This window comes from Nyctibius grandis, chromosome 3, assembly GCF_013368605.1.
Source record: "Nyctibius grandis isolate bNycGra1 chromosome 3, bNycGra1.pri, whole genome shotgun sequence".
Lineage (NCBI taxonomy): Eukaryota > Metazoa > Chordata > Aves > Nyctibiiformes > Nyctibiidae > Nyctibius > Nyctibius grandis.
Window position 1 is genome coordinate 38,273,863 of NC_090660.1, and position 17,271 is coordinate 38,291,133.

At 40.9% G+C, this 17,271-nt stretch overlaps 1 protein-coding gene across 1 annotated transcript in view; it reads right to left on the reverse strand.

Annotated features, from left to right (window-relative positions):
• Window positions 1-17,271, reverse strand: part of MOCOS (molybdenum cofactor sulfurase) — a 239,609-nt gene that overhangs the window by 22,779 nt on the left and 199,559 nt on the right. The window contains exons 8-9 of the mRNA XM_068396930.1: window positions 15,852-16,298; window positions 6,748-6,910 (exon numbers count right to left, since the gene is read on the reverse strand). Of these exons, the coding sequence (XP_068253031.1) occupies window positions 6,748-6,910; window positions 15,852-16,298 (610 nt within the window). The remainder of the gene's footprint in view (window positions 1-6,747; window positions 6,911-15,851; window positions 16,299-17,271) is intronic.

A 17,271-nucleotide genomic window follows, 5' to 3' on the forward strand; every position in this document is an offset into this window, starting at 1 on the left:
TTAATCACTGTCAGGTTGTTTTTTTTTTTGGAGTGGTGGGATGGAGCGATCAGAAAGATGAAAGATGGAGTGGGGGCGGCGAGAGAAAAAATAAGCACAAGCTGTTCAAGGAAAGAAACGTGTCATAAAACTACATTGATTTAAAGATAAAATGCATGGAAACCAATAATGAGAGAATTATTTTCATCTATTCATCTCTAAGTTTAAAGCAGATCAGGAATCCCTGGTAATGATCTATGTTAACAGTTTCTTCCATCATTTTCTTATCTCAAACAGAATGTGCCAAAGAGATGGAAAGGCTACTGTGGCTTACTAGAACTAAAAGAAAAGCTGTACTATTTTCCTTTCTGTTAATTGAAAGCAATAATCTGAAATGACGAACAAAGGATTTTACTGTGTGGCTGCAATGAATCCAACTCTTTTCCATTATCCTGCGACATAAATGAGTAAAGACTGATCTCCTGTACCCCAGTTTTATATCAGCACGTTTCAATTTCACTCATACTTCCTGTTTATATTATTGTAGTAGAAATAAGAATCAAGCTCTACCAGCTCTGTGATATGGTGAAATCAAATTGTTTTATTCTCTTCTGAAGAATAACGAGCTGTAGTTCAGATTCACTATATCCCAACTATCAGTCAGCTCTGTTTTCAATACAGAAAGAGGTCTACTCCTTTTTTAGCTACTGATGTTAGTGTGCTTCAGAAGCGAAGACAGAGGAAGAAAGGCTAGGTTCACTTAGGAAAATAAAACACGTAAGTAATAAATGCATTGAACTTGCTTGCAACAACTTGAAAAGAAGCTAATGTTATAATCTTATAAAGTAGAACTAACGTTCTTGTACTTTGAAAAAATTAAACATTAGCATCATTCTTTCTGGAAAAGAAGAGTTTGAAAGGTTTCGTCCTGTGTGCATCCTTAGCTGTTTTATCTTTTTTTATCTTTTAAAAATACTTTCTAAGCAAGGCATACTCACAAAATTTCTTAAAATAGAGCCTCAGGGCTTTAAAAAGCCTTGCCTTTATACACCGGCAAATGGATCACATTTTTATTGAACAGTACACATTTTCCAGTGATGTTTAGGTCAGTTAAACATTGTTAATTACAATTTTATTCTATCTTAAGGCAAAAAAATAAAGCAGAATATTGCCAGTTACTAAAATGTAAAAGCTGTCATTCTCCATGGTCATTTGCTTGATAATAAAATTCACAGATGTGCTCACAGTATTAATGTAAAAAAAATTATTCTTGTCTTTATAGCTCCTATTTTCAGTCAATGAGAAAAATTAGAGGTCTGTTATTTCAATGGACTGAAATATAAACTATTCATGTATATTCTTTCGTCAGTGTATGCACTTAATTCCCATTATTTTTATTGGCAGTAACACATGACTATTGGAAGGCACAATAAACTCCATAAAGTGTAATTAGTTGCTCAATTTTGCTAGCGTCTTTCTACTCCACTATTTTAAAGGGCCTTCACAACACTCAAAATTTCTCCCTGTGTGCAGTGGCAAACTAATGCCCAACTTGCCAAAGTAATGCTGATTGTTAGCTAAAATGGAAAGAAAGAAATTTGTCTTCTACAGAAACGTATTCTCAGCTAAATTCTGCTTGGCTTACTTTTATGTCGGCTAGAAGCAAGCCCAGTGTTTTCTGTGCCTTCATGTATTTGATGGAGCAGGACAACAAGACTTCCCTTGATTCCCACTCAAGTAATACGGCTTCTAGAAATAAAGGCACCTGCTCCTGCCCACCTTTAAGTTGCTGTGAGCCTAACCATTAACTGCTTCAGTCGAGATAACAAGAAGTTTTTTTTCTCCACAGGGGCTTATTTCAAGTTACACCATTTTTTTTACAGTGGGTCCTTTGATAGCAAGGGTTAGTCACACTCTTCACGCCAAAAAGAATAGGAAATGCCTGTTAACAACCACATAGCCTAAGACAATAATTCTGACAAAACCCAGAAATGCAGCCAATGGGAGACCAAGCACAAGCCCTTCCTCTCCTCTGCTCTCACTTACCCCCTTCCTCAGGGATCAGGGGAATACCTGGAGCTCCCCAGCTGCCATGTAAGCCAACTAACTTTGCAGGCATGCCAGGTAAGGATCCTAAGCCTTCAATCAGTTTTCACAGAATCACAGAATCACAGAATGTTAGGGATTGGAAGGGACCTCGAAAGATCATCTAGTCCAATCCCCCTGCCAGAGCAGGATTGCCTAGACCATATCACACAGGAACGCGTCCAGGCGGGTTTTGAATGTCTCCAGAGAAGGAGACTCCACAACCTCTCTGGGCAGCCTGTTCCAGTGTTCGGTCACCCTCACCGTAAAGAAGTTTTTCCTCATATTTATGTGGAACCTCCTGTGTTCCAGCTTGCACCCATTGCCCCTTGTCCTGTCAAGGGATGTCACTGAGAAGAGCCTGGCTCCATCCTCATGACACTTGCCCTTTACATATTTATAAACATGAATGAGGTCACCCCTCAGTCTCCTCTTCTCTAAGCTAAAGAGACCCAGCTCCCTCAGCCTCTCCTCATAAGGGAGATGTTCCACTCCCTTAATCATCTTCGTGGCTCTGCGCTGGACTCCCTCTAGCAGTTCCCTGTCCTTCTTGAACTGAGGGGCCCAGAACTGGACACAATATTCCAGATGCGGCCTCACCAGGGCAGAGTAGAGGGGGAGGAGAACCTCTCTTGACCTGCTAACCACACCCCTTCTAATACACCCCAGGATGCCATTGGCCTTCTTGGCCACAACGGCACACTGCTGGCTCATGGTCATCCTGTTGTCCACTAGGACCCCCAGGTCCCTTTCCCCTACGCTGCTCTCCAACAGCTCTGCCCCCAACTTGTACTCATACATGGGGTTGTTCTTGCCCAGGTGCAGGACTCTACACTTGCCCTTGTTATATTTCATTAAATTTCTCCCCGCCCAACTCTCCAGCCTGTCTAGGTCCCTCTGAATGGCTGCGCAGCCTTCCGGTGCGTCAGCCACTCCTCCCAGTTTTGTGTCATCAGCGAACTTGCTGACAGAGCACTCTATTCCCTCATCCAAGTCATTAATGAATATATTGAATAGAACTGGTCCCAGTACCGACCCTTGAGGGACTCCGCTAGACACAGGCCTCCAACTGGACTCTGTCCCATTGACCACGAATGGCCTTTTCTAGAGCCCCAGTCTGATGTCCTTGCTACCCACAGGTACAGCGGGTCTGCCCATCCAAGGCTGGTTGTTAGATGGGCTACAGAGACACGCTACACAGAGGGGTTAAAAAAAGAACATGAAGTGGTGTCTCAGCACACGGAGGATTCAGCAAAAGGTATTAAAGTAGTGACTATCACACTAAATCATGCTGAATGTTTTATTTTGTTGGACAGAGATTACTAAACCATATGGAAATAAAATAGCCATAAACAAATTTTCCACTAATGAAAAGTTCTAGAGGGAGAGGAAAGCACGTGCATGGAGGGGGAGAGAGAATAGACTCATTACGTTTTAAAAGTGGCACAGATAAAGTCTTCACCATAATCTATAATAGTGTAGCAGCAAAATGTTCTTCCAGAAAGCCACATAGTTCAGCTACATGAGATTTGCCCCCCTGGGCTTTAGGCACTTACCAGAGGCACCTAATCCAGCAGCATGTTGCCTTAGGCTCTCTGTTGGAGAGAGACACCTCCAGACGGCAAAGCGTGCTCTAGATGGAGATCATTGCCACAGCCTGCTCTCACAATGAGAAAAGCACAGATGGCAGCAGAGAAACTGGTAGAGAAAGCAGAGTGGTTCCATCTTCCTTGCAGAGGAGCAGGAGGAAGGCAGCTAGCTTGACTGCAGTTGTCACCCGGTCAGCTAGGAGCCGCTGTGTTTTCACATTCGGCAGAGCAAGAGGTGCAGCTCAAAGGTTGTGCCTCTTTTTTTTCACCAGTCGCCTCCCTCACCCACTCCTCACCATCAGAAATGTCCCCATCACACCGAAAAGAACAGAGGAACTGCACGGGGAGTGTGAGGGATGGGGGAGGAAAGGGGAAGCTGGAGGAAACAAAACTCCTCTTGGAAAGATGCATGCTGCTGTAGCTGAGGAAAGGCAGTTCAGGTGGGAGGCATCCAGTGGGAGAAAGAAACTATCAAAGCAACAGAGCTGGAAGAGACCTGGAAGAGGCTGTAGTCAGCAGGCTAAGTGCTACAAATCTGAAATACCATTAGCCACAGATGTAGGCCAGTGAAGGCTCTGAGCTGCACAACAGCCAGTCCGGCTCATCAGAGGCTACCGCTCCTCACCACACTGACTGCTGCTCCAGCTACACATGTGGTGTTTGGCTTCAGGTCCTACATTAGCAACAAACTACGGACAGGCTGGAAAGAGTGGTGACAAAAGCAGTGATTAACAGTGATTAACATGGGATTTTCAAGAAAAGAGTAAACTTATAAAATTAAATTTGTCTGCCATGAAATGATTTAAGTGGGAGATATAACAATGACCCATGTATGTAAAGGGATAAAAGAAAAAATTAAAAATTTAACACCAACAAACAAATCATACATTTAGACTGCAGGTAAGAGGAAAGAAAACAGAATAAATATTGGAACAACTTCCTACAGATTTATCTGCTCAGTCTTACCCTGTCAGTTCATATGTGTTCCCATCATTGTGCTAACTTATGAGCAGTAATCTCTGGAATAGTCTCCCCAAGCAAATGAGAGTCATTATCTCACTGTCAAGCATTAAAAAAATACCACAGGTTGCAAGTACACTACGAGAGTGAAAAATAGGACTATTATAAAAAGAGGGCCCAGAACACCTTATGGGCTAAGATTATTGGTATCTAGAGTCATTATACAAAGAATAAAATGACTCCACTCTTGTTATATACTAGCTGTACCAAAGCAGGCTATAAATAAATGCCAACCATGTTTCTGTTAGAGCACACTGGAGATCTGATCAATTACTTTGAGGTGGAAAAGTGATCCATAGACTTGGTCAATCACTTCTGGATGGAAGTGGTTCTCACTTTCATAGGAAGGAAGGTGAATGACAGTGAAAACTCCAAAAATGACACAAAGTAAAATGTAGGATTTAAAGGTGAATTTTACCCTGGCACTAACTATGGCAACAGATTGTAAATCTCAGTGAGAAATGAGTTCCCTGACTGTCATTTTTGTCTGAGAAAGCTTCTTCCTGACTCTCTTAAATATGTCAGTGCAGATATTATTGACAGGCAAACATACTAATGGCTATGCACTTGTCTGAACAATGTGGTACTAGCAAGGAAAAAAATTAAGAATATACTTAGAAGAGCAGAATGAAGCAATCAAAAGGCCCAACAGAGCTGAACCTCTGAAAATGTGAAGGATAAATGGAGAAGGTTTGGACAAGACTTCATATTGTGTCTGCAAGCAAAAGGTACCGGCAGAAAGGAAGAGAGGTGGAAAGGAACTGAATTTCTAGAAATAATTAGTTCTTGAAGCACTTGGTAATTTAAAAGTCGTGAGAGAAGGCTGTCTATACAACTCTACTACAAAAATTTGCGGTGCGAGGTGCTCCACATAGAATTGATGTGAATTAACAATACCTTTTCAAAGAAAGATTACAAAGGGAAGAGTGGAAAATAGCAGCGTTTGTGCCAACGAGCCAGTCTGGAATCCCTAAGAAGAGACTAGATTGTGTTTGGGATCTGAAACACACACAAAATCACACAAGACTAGTGGAAGTACCCAAATGTACATTTGACAAACCTATTCCAGACAAAAGAAATCAACTGGTGAGACTTATTTTATGGAGAGTGCTCAGGCAGCTGGAGAGGACAACTGTAATGTACAAACAGAAAGGAGACTGTAGTTACAGATCCATTCATACAGATTTCTAATAAAGGGTGAAAAATCTGAATATAGGTTCTCTTGTTTTGCTCTAGCTGCTGAAAGTGTGGGCACATATGTCATTAATGCTTAAGCCATACAGGCTGAGTAAATGTTATACCCCAGGGAAATGATGAACACCATTCAGACACATGCAAACTTGGCATTAATAATGACTTTTGTGGAATACAAACCTGTTCCAGCATTCAGTGATAACAGCACTGTTAGCAAAATAAATAATTTGCACCCCTAAGTAGCAGAGGGTTTTCTGTAATACTTTCCATAAGTTTTTTCTTTTTTTTTTTTTCCCCTCAGCAGAGAATAAAAAGGGTTTGGATGAATCCAGAGAAGCCCAAACATCATGAAATATTTGCCTGCTAGTGCAAGTATTTAACTGAGCTAAATAATGTCTGGTCCTTATATTAATTCATATTAATTTCCACTGAAGACTCTACCCTTCTAGTCACACAGATGGAAGGAGGAGGAGAGCTATAAAATGCGAAGGTCTTTGGCCAGGGTGTTTGATGCTAGACTCCTATTCCTTTACTTTTGCGGTGATAACATTCCTTTCAAGCTGATGGACTTCATGATGTAGAGAGAGAGACTAGTCAGTACATTTCCACATTTGTCAATTCATTACTCCTTCCTGGAGCATCATTTTATGATTGCACATAGGGTGTCACTGTCTACTCTCTGCCTGTCCCAACAAGCTAGGAAACTACCCAGGTCTGTATATTACAGCCTAGGCTTTCTTTACCCATAGCTAGTAGCAGAATTTGTCCCTGAAGTCAGTAAGCATACACAGCATTCAGTAGTTTGGTGGGTGCATGCAGGTGTCTCTGTCCAGAAGTTGACATAAATAATGAAGGGGAGAAAAGGATATTGGCTACTAACCTTCTGCCTGAATGACCATAACCTTTTTCTTCAGATCAATCGAGGGATTTACAAGACACAACCTTGGCTCCTGCTTCTGAGTCATGCAGACTCCATTCTGGTTTACAACCATCCAGTTACGGTCATACAGCAAACCCTGGTTTCCCACTGGCCATTCTGTAACCTGGAAAAGCATCAGGAGGGGATACAAAGGTTTAGAAAATTTCAGCTGCATTAAAAGATTCATGCTGAACAGAAAAGAGAGGGAAAAGAAACTGTTAATGAAATACTTTGAAATCAGGAAAACTTGTGCAAGCCAATGTCAGCCTTTAATAAAAGAAATGTGAATTGCAAATCAGAGATAAAGATATCACTGCACAAAGCTGACAAAACAAAATGGAGTTACTATAATTTGTTACATATTATCATACACTTTGATTTAACAGAGCTGTGAGAATAAACAACCTCTGAAACACACTGAAAACTGCTTTCAGTTTTATACTCACCCATTTTCAGGACCTTTCCTCCCGACAATTTTATTTGAATTTACAAGGCATGGACAATGAAAGTTGTATGGATTAAGGCAAAACCAACCAAACAAAAAGCAAGAAAAATGTGACATTCAAAGTTCAAAATTCTGAAAAAACTTCCATATTTTTCATAAAACTGGAACCACTTTATCAACGAACCCATTTGAGAAAACCTCCACCACTGAGGTTTCTGGTTTAGCTAGGAGCATAATAGTTTCTCCAGATCTACGACAAAACACATTGTCTTTTTTTGCTATCTGTTCTTCCATTACTTCTATAACACTCTTTACATTCAATAGCTTATACAAGCATATTGTCCTTGCTTTCATGTACATTTTTCTGGTGAAAAGAACATCTGTTACTGATGCTACACAGATGGTAATCTTGAAATCCAAAAAGAGAGCAATTTTAGTAATGCCTTTGGGTGATATTAATAACTGCTTTCTCCTTCAGAATGTTAAAATATTAATACCATTCTTTTGACATAAAGCTGGGTATTTAAACATATTGCTTCAACTCATGTATGCTTTCTAGTCACAGTTGAGTATGGAGAAAAGTTAACTACAGCTGAACTTTGTTGAATTTTTGTAGAGAAGCTTAGCACTGCTCACATGAATTAACTGGCAACAAGACTTTAGCAAAAAGTATAGAGAAAAAGATATGTCAGGCACAGCCTGATGCTCTGAAGAAAAACATGGCTGGAAGCACTGGTTAGATTAATTACAAATTACATTTTTGTTTAGCATGTGCTCTATCCAAAACCCCAAAGAACCACAATATCCCATCCTTATAAACTTTTCAAGGTTTTATAGGAGCCTGCAGCAGTAGCTGTATTTTATCAGCCTATTTCCTTTATAATATTCTTTGGCAGTTTTCAAGTGAGTGTAGATGAAAAATTCAGTCAAAACTGGAAACTTTAGGTCTGACAGTGTCATCTGAAACCACATTGTCCAAGCACCTCAAACTGTCAGCACTTAAATGATGTGAACCTTTGCTCTGCCTTTTTAGGAGAGAAATCATAGCCCAGAGACTGCAATATCAGCTGAAGAACAGACTTTTGTCCTTGCTGGAAATTATTCTTTGGAGAGGCCAGTATTTTTTTGTTATCCTGTATAATTTAATTACAAAATGCATTTGAACAGCTGGTGATCATCTGAGAGCTGCAAGAATTTTCTGCTAACAACTCTTCCTTCCAAAACAGAAGATCACTGATCGGTAATACGTCCTTCCATGAATCAAACAGATCTTTACAGGATTTACAAGGCATAACGAGCAGAATATACTAAAAGAGCAGAAAAATAGAAAAAGAGCATGAGGACAATGATCCCTACCTCCCTATTGTAACATTCAGTTGTCTTGGTTCCACTTCAGGACAGCAATCTTATTCAGGAAATAGCTTAAGTGTTTGCTTACCCTTCACTGAAGGTAGGAGGTTTGATGAGCAAACAAAACATCTTCTCTTTAACCAGAGCTTCAGCTAATTCTTATATGCTGATAGGCATTGTGGGGTAAGCTCAGCTGACTAGGTAGCAGATACTTGGAAATAATCAACACCTTCCATTCAAAATACCCCTGGTAGGTCCAAAATAATAGCAAGTAACTCCATGCTGCACTCTGAGATGCAGCACATGACTACAGGTCCTCAGCCCATTTTTCCCCTTCCTCTGGGTATTTGCCATTGTAACAAAAGAATCATACATACACGTGCCCAGCACTGAGTCCCTGTCATCTCATGGATGTCCTTCACACACTGTCAAGTGCTCTACTTCTTCTCGACTTTTCAACTTTCTGTAGCACATGTTGCTAGGACCCCAATAAATGAAGTTGCAACAACAAAGTAACTGTGTATTCTGCCTTGGACAGAGAGTCACAGATGATGAAGAAACAGTCAGAGCTGGTTTGTTGCTAATACTGATACTGGAGATGAGCGTGGAAGAACATTGTCCATTCCTAGCACTTAGGGATGCGACCTGTGCAGACCATCTCCCGTCATTATTTCAAAGAGGCTGAAGGGATTGTTAAATGATTGCAAGCAACTGAATTAGAGCAGTTCAGGCAAATTCTGCCTGCTCTGCTTTCATTTGAGACATGAGTGGTTCAACATCTTCATCAACGAACTTGATGAAGGGACAGAGGGTCTTCTCAGCAAGTTTGCTGATGATACGAAGCTAGGAGGTTTGGCTGATACATCTGAAGGCTGTGCGGCCATTCAGCATGATTTGGACTCGAGAGATGGTCAAAGAGGAACCTAATGAGGTTCATCAAGAATAAGTGCAGAGTCCTGCATCTGGGAAGGAGTAATAAAATGCACCAGTACAGGTTAGGAGGCGATCTGCTAGAGAGCAGCTCCGTGGAGAAGGACCTTGGAGTCCTGGTGGACAACAAGTTATCCATGGGACAGCAATGTGCCCTTGTGGCCAAGAAGGCCAATGGTATCCTGGGGTGCATTAGGAAGAGTGTGTCCAGCAGATCGAGGGAGGTCCTCCTCCCCTTCTACTCTACCCTTGTGAGACCTCACCTGGAGTATTGCGTTCAGTTCTGGGCTCCCCAGTTCAAGAGGGACAGAGATCTACTGGAGAGAGTCCAACGGAGGGCCACGAGGATGATTAAGGGACTGGAACACCTGCCTTATGAGGAAAGGTTGAGAGACCTGGGGCTTTTTAGTCTGGAGAAGAGAAGACTGAGAGGGGTCTGATTACTGTGTATAAATATATGAGGGCTGGGTATCAAGAGGAAAGGTGCAACCTCTTTTCACTTGTGCCCTGCACAAGAAGTTCAAGAGCACAGGAAGTTCAACCTCAACATGAGGAAGAACTTCTTTACTGTGAGGGTTACAGAGCACTGGAACAGGCTCCCCAGAGAGGTTGTGGAGTCTCCTTCTCTGGAGACTTTCAAGACCCGTCTGGATGCGTTCTTGTGTAACCTGCCCTAGATTGGTCCTGCTCTGGCAGGGGGGTTGGACTCAATGATCTCCAGAGCTCCCTTCCAACCCCTAACATTCTATGATTGTATGATTCTATGAATTTGGCTCCCTTGGATTACAACTGAGATGTCTGCTAGCAGAAATGACACAGGCTGCAGAGATGATCCACATCCCTGTGGACCAGCAGCAGGAAGTCAGTCAGGGCACTCTAATGTCACTAAATACCTATATTCAGGCAACCAATACAGCGAAGCAAAGCAACCAGTGAAGCTTATTGTGAAGTAAAATAAAACAGGTTAGCATACATTGCAGTAAGCAATACTGTATTACATAGCTTCTAACTTGATTCCCTGAAGTTGTCTGGCCATCTCTGACTATTGAGACAAATTAGAAGGGGGAGGACAGAAAGAAATCAGGGACACCATGATTTTACTGATAGATGCTAGCACACACCTTCATTCCCAGCATGGCAGGTGAGCTAGTCATCCAACATAAGGTCTTCTCTACCTGTCATAAGTGAGGATCATTGCATAGTACAGCCAGTACATGGTATTATCCTATATCTGCTTTAGTCCATTTTTTTTTCTTCTAATGCAAAAATATTCATTGCAAAAACATGGTTTTGTTTTTTTCAGAATTTTCTTGAAAACATTTTGGGCTGCATTTTTCCATAGTTCACAGTAATGCTACCATGAAGGCTAACACAATTTTTGAACACATTAAGGGAATCACTGAACAGGTTTTAAATTATGCAAGTTTTAAAATATTAGTGGTCTTACATACAATTTATCCACTGATCACTAGGAATTTGCATTGTATTTTAAATTAAAAGCTAATTTGTCTTCTGTGTTGAGATGCAATTTTTATACTCTGAAAACTACTGCACGAATAATAAAGTTATTAATGTTTAAAGTCCTAACCTTTTTCACTGGGCACACTGCATTATGTAAGTATGTAAAATTTATCTACATGAGAGATGTTCATGTTTAATAATGCATGTTTAAAACACATTTTTATGTTGGAAAAGAAGAAAAAAGTGTCCTGGGATAGAGGTTACTCCTCTTCTCTGCTTCTCCCCATTTAATAAAATAATTGTAGGGAAAAGAAAGTGCTTTTAAGAAGCTGAGTTAGAATATTCTGCCCTCTGCTTCCTGCACCGTGTGTGTAAAACGCATGGAACAACACTGAACAGAAACCGTCCCGTGGCCAGGAACACTTTATAAAATGCACATGCTGTAGGAACTAACTGACCTGCAGTGAGCTGATGCTCTTCATGCCAAGCTTCATCCTCCCAGCTGCCAAAGCACTCTGCACTCCCATTTTCTCTGGAGGTCAAGCACCTCCCATACTAAAACATTTAGAATAAAGCAGAGAAATCAGAGTTTAGGAGAGGAGGAGATTATGTGACTCTAAAGAGGAGATCAAACAGCTGTGAGTTTGTACTCATATCCTCATCGAGTTTGTCCCCCCTCCACTAATCAAGACATCTATCCTGCAACCAGTAAGTCAGCAGGCAGACTTCACTGGCAGATTGTCTGGGTCTTGCACACACAGTTAGCTGGAATTTTCCACCGCACATATTATTTCAGGCAAATGCAAGCAATCATGTACTTACAATAAAGCCCATTTAACACATGTGCTAAAGGCCTGACCTACCATACCAGCTGGAGGCCTGCACTTGAACTTACAAAACTATGAGATTCTGATCTCAAGTATCCAAGTACAAGATGAGTGAATTTATTGCTGCCCTGTATCCAAACCACTTTCACCTTTCCACATCAACTAGCTTAGAGCTACCTTATAACTGATAAAAAAGGAGATAAAAAGTTTAATTAGGAAAATATTTTTTTAACTTTCCAACTACTTCAAAGCATCTAAGGGTATTTTAGACTTAAAACATGAAACTGAATTTCAATTCTTGGCTTCTACCTAAAGACCAAGGAAACTGCAAGCAATATGATTATTACTTCAGAAGTTTGTGAGTTTACTAAAGTAAGGAGATAATATAATGTTAAGTGTGAGGTCTGTATGACAAAGACCACTAAGAGACTTGCAAAGGAATACTTTTCTATGGGATTCAATCTTTTAATCATAAAGCCTAGGAATGCTGGTATAGTCAATATTTTAAAAGGCAAAATGATTTTCAGGATTTGATTCCATTTAATAGTGGTAAGATTTCTCTAGCATGTCTTGCTTCAAACTCCAGTGCCATGTAGCATGAGTTATCTTCCCCTTTCAAGGTGATACAGGCTGAAGTTGCAGTAATGACATACATAGATTTGTGGAGGGTGATGCACTCTGCAGTTAGTGATGATGTGGGTTACAGAAACACAGAATCACAGAATCGATCAGGTTGGAAGAGACCTCTGGGATCATCGAGTCCAACCGTTGCCCTGACACCACCATGTCAACTAGACCATGGCACTAAGTGCCATGTTCAGTCTTTTCTTAAACACATCCAGAGATGGTGACTCCACCACCTCCCTGGGCAGCCTGCTCCAATGTCTAATGACCCCTTCTGAGAAGAAATGCTTCCTAATGTCTAACCTGAACCTCCCTGGCGAAGCTTGAGGCTATGTCCTCTTGTCCTAGCGCTAGTTGCCTGGGAGAAGAGGCCAACTCCCACTCCACTACAACCTCCCTTCAGGTAGTTGTAGACTGCAATAAGGTCACCTCGGAGCCTCCTCTTCTCCAGGCTAAACAACCCCAGCTCCCTCAGCCATTCCTCATAGGTCAGACCCTCCAGAGCCTTCACCAGCTTGGTCACCCTCCTCTGGACTCACTCCAACACCTCACATCTTTCTTGAAGTGCGGGGCCCAGAACTGGACACAGTATTCAAGATGTGGCCTCACCAGTGCCGAGTACAGGGGGATGATCACTTCCCTAGACCGGCTGGCTACACTATTCCTAATAGAGGCCAGGATGCCATTGGCCTTCTTGGCCACCTGGGCACACTGCTGTCTCATGTTTAGCCGGCTGTCGATCAGCACCCCCAAGTCTCTTTCCACCGGGCCGCTTTCTAACCACTCTTCCCCAAGCCTGTAGCGCTGCATGGGGTTGTTGTGGCCGAAGACCTGGCACTTGTTCTTGTTGAACCTCATGCCGTTGGTCTCGGTCCATCTATCTAACCTGTCCAGATCCCTCTGTAGGGCCTTCCTACCCTCCAGCAGATCGACACTCCCACCCAGCTTGGTGTCATCTGCAAATTTACTGAGGGTGCACTCAATCCCTACGTCTAGATCATCTATAAAGATATTGGTTCTGGCAGCCCAGGCTTTATACTCTACTTTTAGCCATCGGGAAGAGACTAAGCCACTGCTTGATTTAGAATGGGATTAACTGATTTTTAAAGCTCATTACAAATGGTGGGCTGTAAGTTGCCATCTGCACCTCTTCTATAGGCAGACAATAAGACTGACAGATCTTTCACAGGCTGGCTATAAATGTATGACAGGTCTAGAAGTGTCACTCAGACCTTTGGGAACAAAAACCTGAAGAATGTCTGGTGGATAGGAAGAAGATCATAAAAGCAAACACATTTTCTTTGGGGATTTACTTCAATACTGAAAATAATGAAAATCAATCAATCCTTTGGCTTCATCTCCCAGCCTGCTCTCCTTACGCATTGAAAGTCCTTTTTCATCATATCCATTAGGTCAGCTTCTGTTCTTTCACATGTAATCATATATCTTCTATGAACTAAGCAGAAATGCACAAAAAATGCTCTTTGAAAGGAGGAGGACAAGAATTAAATGCTATTGATAGTGAACTTCCAGTCCCTTCTAATACCATATACTAAAGGCACTATATATTTAATTGTATATTACTCTCTGGCAATACAGGCTCTGACAGTGCTTAGCTTATCGGGTTCTAATGTGGCTGATACTTTGTTATCAAAAAATAACAAACCAGAAGACACTAGACATCAAAAATAATTCTAGGCATGTGAAACTAAACCTCATAATACAGTTTTCAATTTTAATATCTGCATTTTTAAACTATTCAAATCGGCTAGTGTTAGCTGCGTAATCTAAGGATTCCTCCTGTAGTCAATGGAAAGAGAAAGGAATATCCAGGAACAATTCATTTCTCCTACTGCAGATGCCTATTTTATGATAAGATGAATTAGCAGGTAGCCATCTCTCACTGCTTACCAAATACTATCTAACTTTGGAGGGGTAAGTTGAGGTAAGATGAACCCTGCTTTCATGCTGGGCCCATTAACACATGCCTGGCACAAGAAGTATGCATGAGGAATAGGAATTTTCCTCCTCTATATAAAATTGCAGTTCTGTTTGCCAGGGAGTACCAGGTTTGTATGAATTTAGCAGCTAGAGTCATTTCCCCTCACAGAGCCTGAAGAGAAGAAACCTGGCTCAGCTTGTGGGGAATCATAAGCTGTCTTTCATGCTGAGGTATGTCTTACCTGCTCCTGGGCACAATCACTTCAAAGCCTTCCTAGCACTGAATGTTGTGGTATGTATCTCACAACACCAGCCTGCATGTTAAAAATAGAATTTAATCCCAAAGGGGCCCAAATACTGCTACAACATATTTCAGCATCTTCTGTAGTGGGCTTCTGTAATACAGCTATAATAATTGCAACACTTGAACAAAGGTTAAAACATTTTCCCATGAAATGTGGGATTACCTTGATTTTCTAAACAGTTTGATTTAGTGGGAGGTTAATAAGGCGTGGAAATTGTTTGCTCGGGTCTCATATAATTCTCGAAATTGTGCCTCTGAATTAAAGACATCATAAGTCAAACCAAATTTAAGAATACAGATGTTTTGTTGACCACTTAACAGTCTTTGCTTTAATTCCCCAGCCTCTTTTTGCATTAAGAAAAAAAATAATAAATCATGATCAAATCAGTTGAGAAGCCATATTTTAAATGCAGGTGGTTTGTCACTGGATTTGACCCCAATTTTCACTCAGATGTGAGACAGTGACCTACACCAGCAAGTTTTCATAGAGAAAGTTATAACGATATTGACATTCATAAATCATCTTCCCAGTTTGGTACTAAGCAGAGTCACATTCTAGGTCATGTGTGGGCCATACACCTATTTCATCATGCATTATTTAAAAAAAAAGTCACAGCTAAGGTGATGATATTATTAACTTGGTAAAAAAGCAATTAAAATCTTCAAAGAGTGAACTTTCAAATAGAGCAGCAACACTTAAATGTCATATTTCTGTTGCAAATGTATTTTTAATGATAACATTTCTTTGTAATGTAAATCAGCCTCCTCTCAATTATAACATGTTAATCAAGTTATTTCTCAATTGCTGCTTACCCTGTCAATGCCTGCAAGTCCATCACATGTCATTCCGTAAAAGCATACTAATTACTTGATTATATTTTAGTCAAGTTTGCAATCCAACTATTTTCTTCAAGACTGCATATTATGTGCAGATTTGTCTGTTGGGGGGAAGGGGAGAGCAGAAGACACATTTGCATCCTGCAACTTCAGTCTAATTGAAAATCCTTCAAAGTACCTTAGCATGCAGGACTTGATCCTAGAAATTGAAGAAAAGGAAAAATGGGTGCCCACATACTGCTTCCTAATACCTCATGAACATGCTATTTCTGGTTGCCATGTCCAAGAGGGGTAAGGAAAAACATAAAGTTGAGATGAATATTTAAGAATGATTCAAAGCATATACCTCAAATGCAGAGCAGGATTTGATTGGGTAGAGGTAAATGTTGGTGATGGTGATGGGCTTGCCACCTCTTCTACACGTTGGTACTGCAGTCTCAGAAACAGCTGCCCTTATGCTTTCCACCTCAGCCTCCGGTGGCTGCCAGTTGACAGTCATCTTTGTCGCAGATGAATTGTTCCCGAGTTCTCTGTCCAAGATGTGTGGTATTGGAGACAATTTATCTGTATTGTTAAAGGAAGGGTGGTCATCTGGGACAGACTCTGTAGTCAGCTTTGTAACAGAGGATTGGAAGGGAATCTCAGTGTCTGACTTGGAAAGTCTGGTGGCTATGATGAATTTCAAAAAAGTCTGTGCATCTTCAAAAGAAGACATGTAGCCAAAGGATATTCTCACAGAACCAGTGGGACGTCCATCAACTAGGTCTATATCATCTCCACAGACATGACCAGCCTAGTTTGAAACAGGAAGAAAACCAGAGAGCTATTATGACAAACTTTGCTTTATTTCCCTCTAATTTTACATGGTTATTAATAAGGAGCTTAATTCTAACTTGAAAAACTGTTTTCAAATATATAAAGTTAACTCATGAACACATAGAGAAAATGGAGAAAAAAATCCCAACTATCTTACTACTTACTCAAGCTGGGAAGATCATTTTGAGATGCTTGTTCTATTCTACCCTAAGGCAAGAGAGACTTTTCAAAAACGTGACAAGAATCAGAAAAAGTTTGTATGTCCCAGGATGGCCTGTTAGCTAGGGCAGTCTTCAGGTATATTGCAGTCTCATCTGCGTAGTTCACTGGGATTTAAACTGGGATATTACATTCAGGTAAGTGAAAAAACCATGAGACTGCTGATTTTTCTGATATTTGCTGTCAGAACTGTTGCATTTTATACTATCAGTGGCTTATTCACAGCTTGTGTTAAATAGTCCAATGGATAGCTATACAGATGAGGACTGTTCTGGGATTATTAGCAAAGCAGAGACTTGAATCTAGAGCTTCAACATCCAAAGTGACTTCCCTCGTCATTGGGGTATGCAGTAAATCTGTCTTGCTGATCTAGTCAACACATTGCTTTCAGGATGGAAGGAACTAGCCTTCCCCCTAACACTTTCTCCTTTGAAGAACACCAGTTGCCACTCATAAAAGATCTTTGTTGAAAAATGCTTCAAATACCCTAATAGTGACCTCCATATAGATACCCCTCCATTTGATACGTCTTTCATACAGCACTCTCTGGAAAACTCTCCCTTAGAGCAGAAGTTTCTCCTTCAGTAAGTGGGTCAGTGAATGCTGCCATTCAACTCCAGTAAGATAAGTTAGAGACCCCTTTTGTTTATCCGCCTAACTATCTCACCAATGGACACAACATTTAGCCCTAAGTCAGCATCCTTATTCCTGTAAGTGCAGCAGCTTTTTTA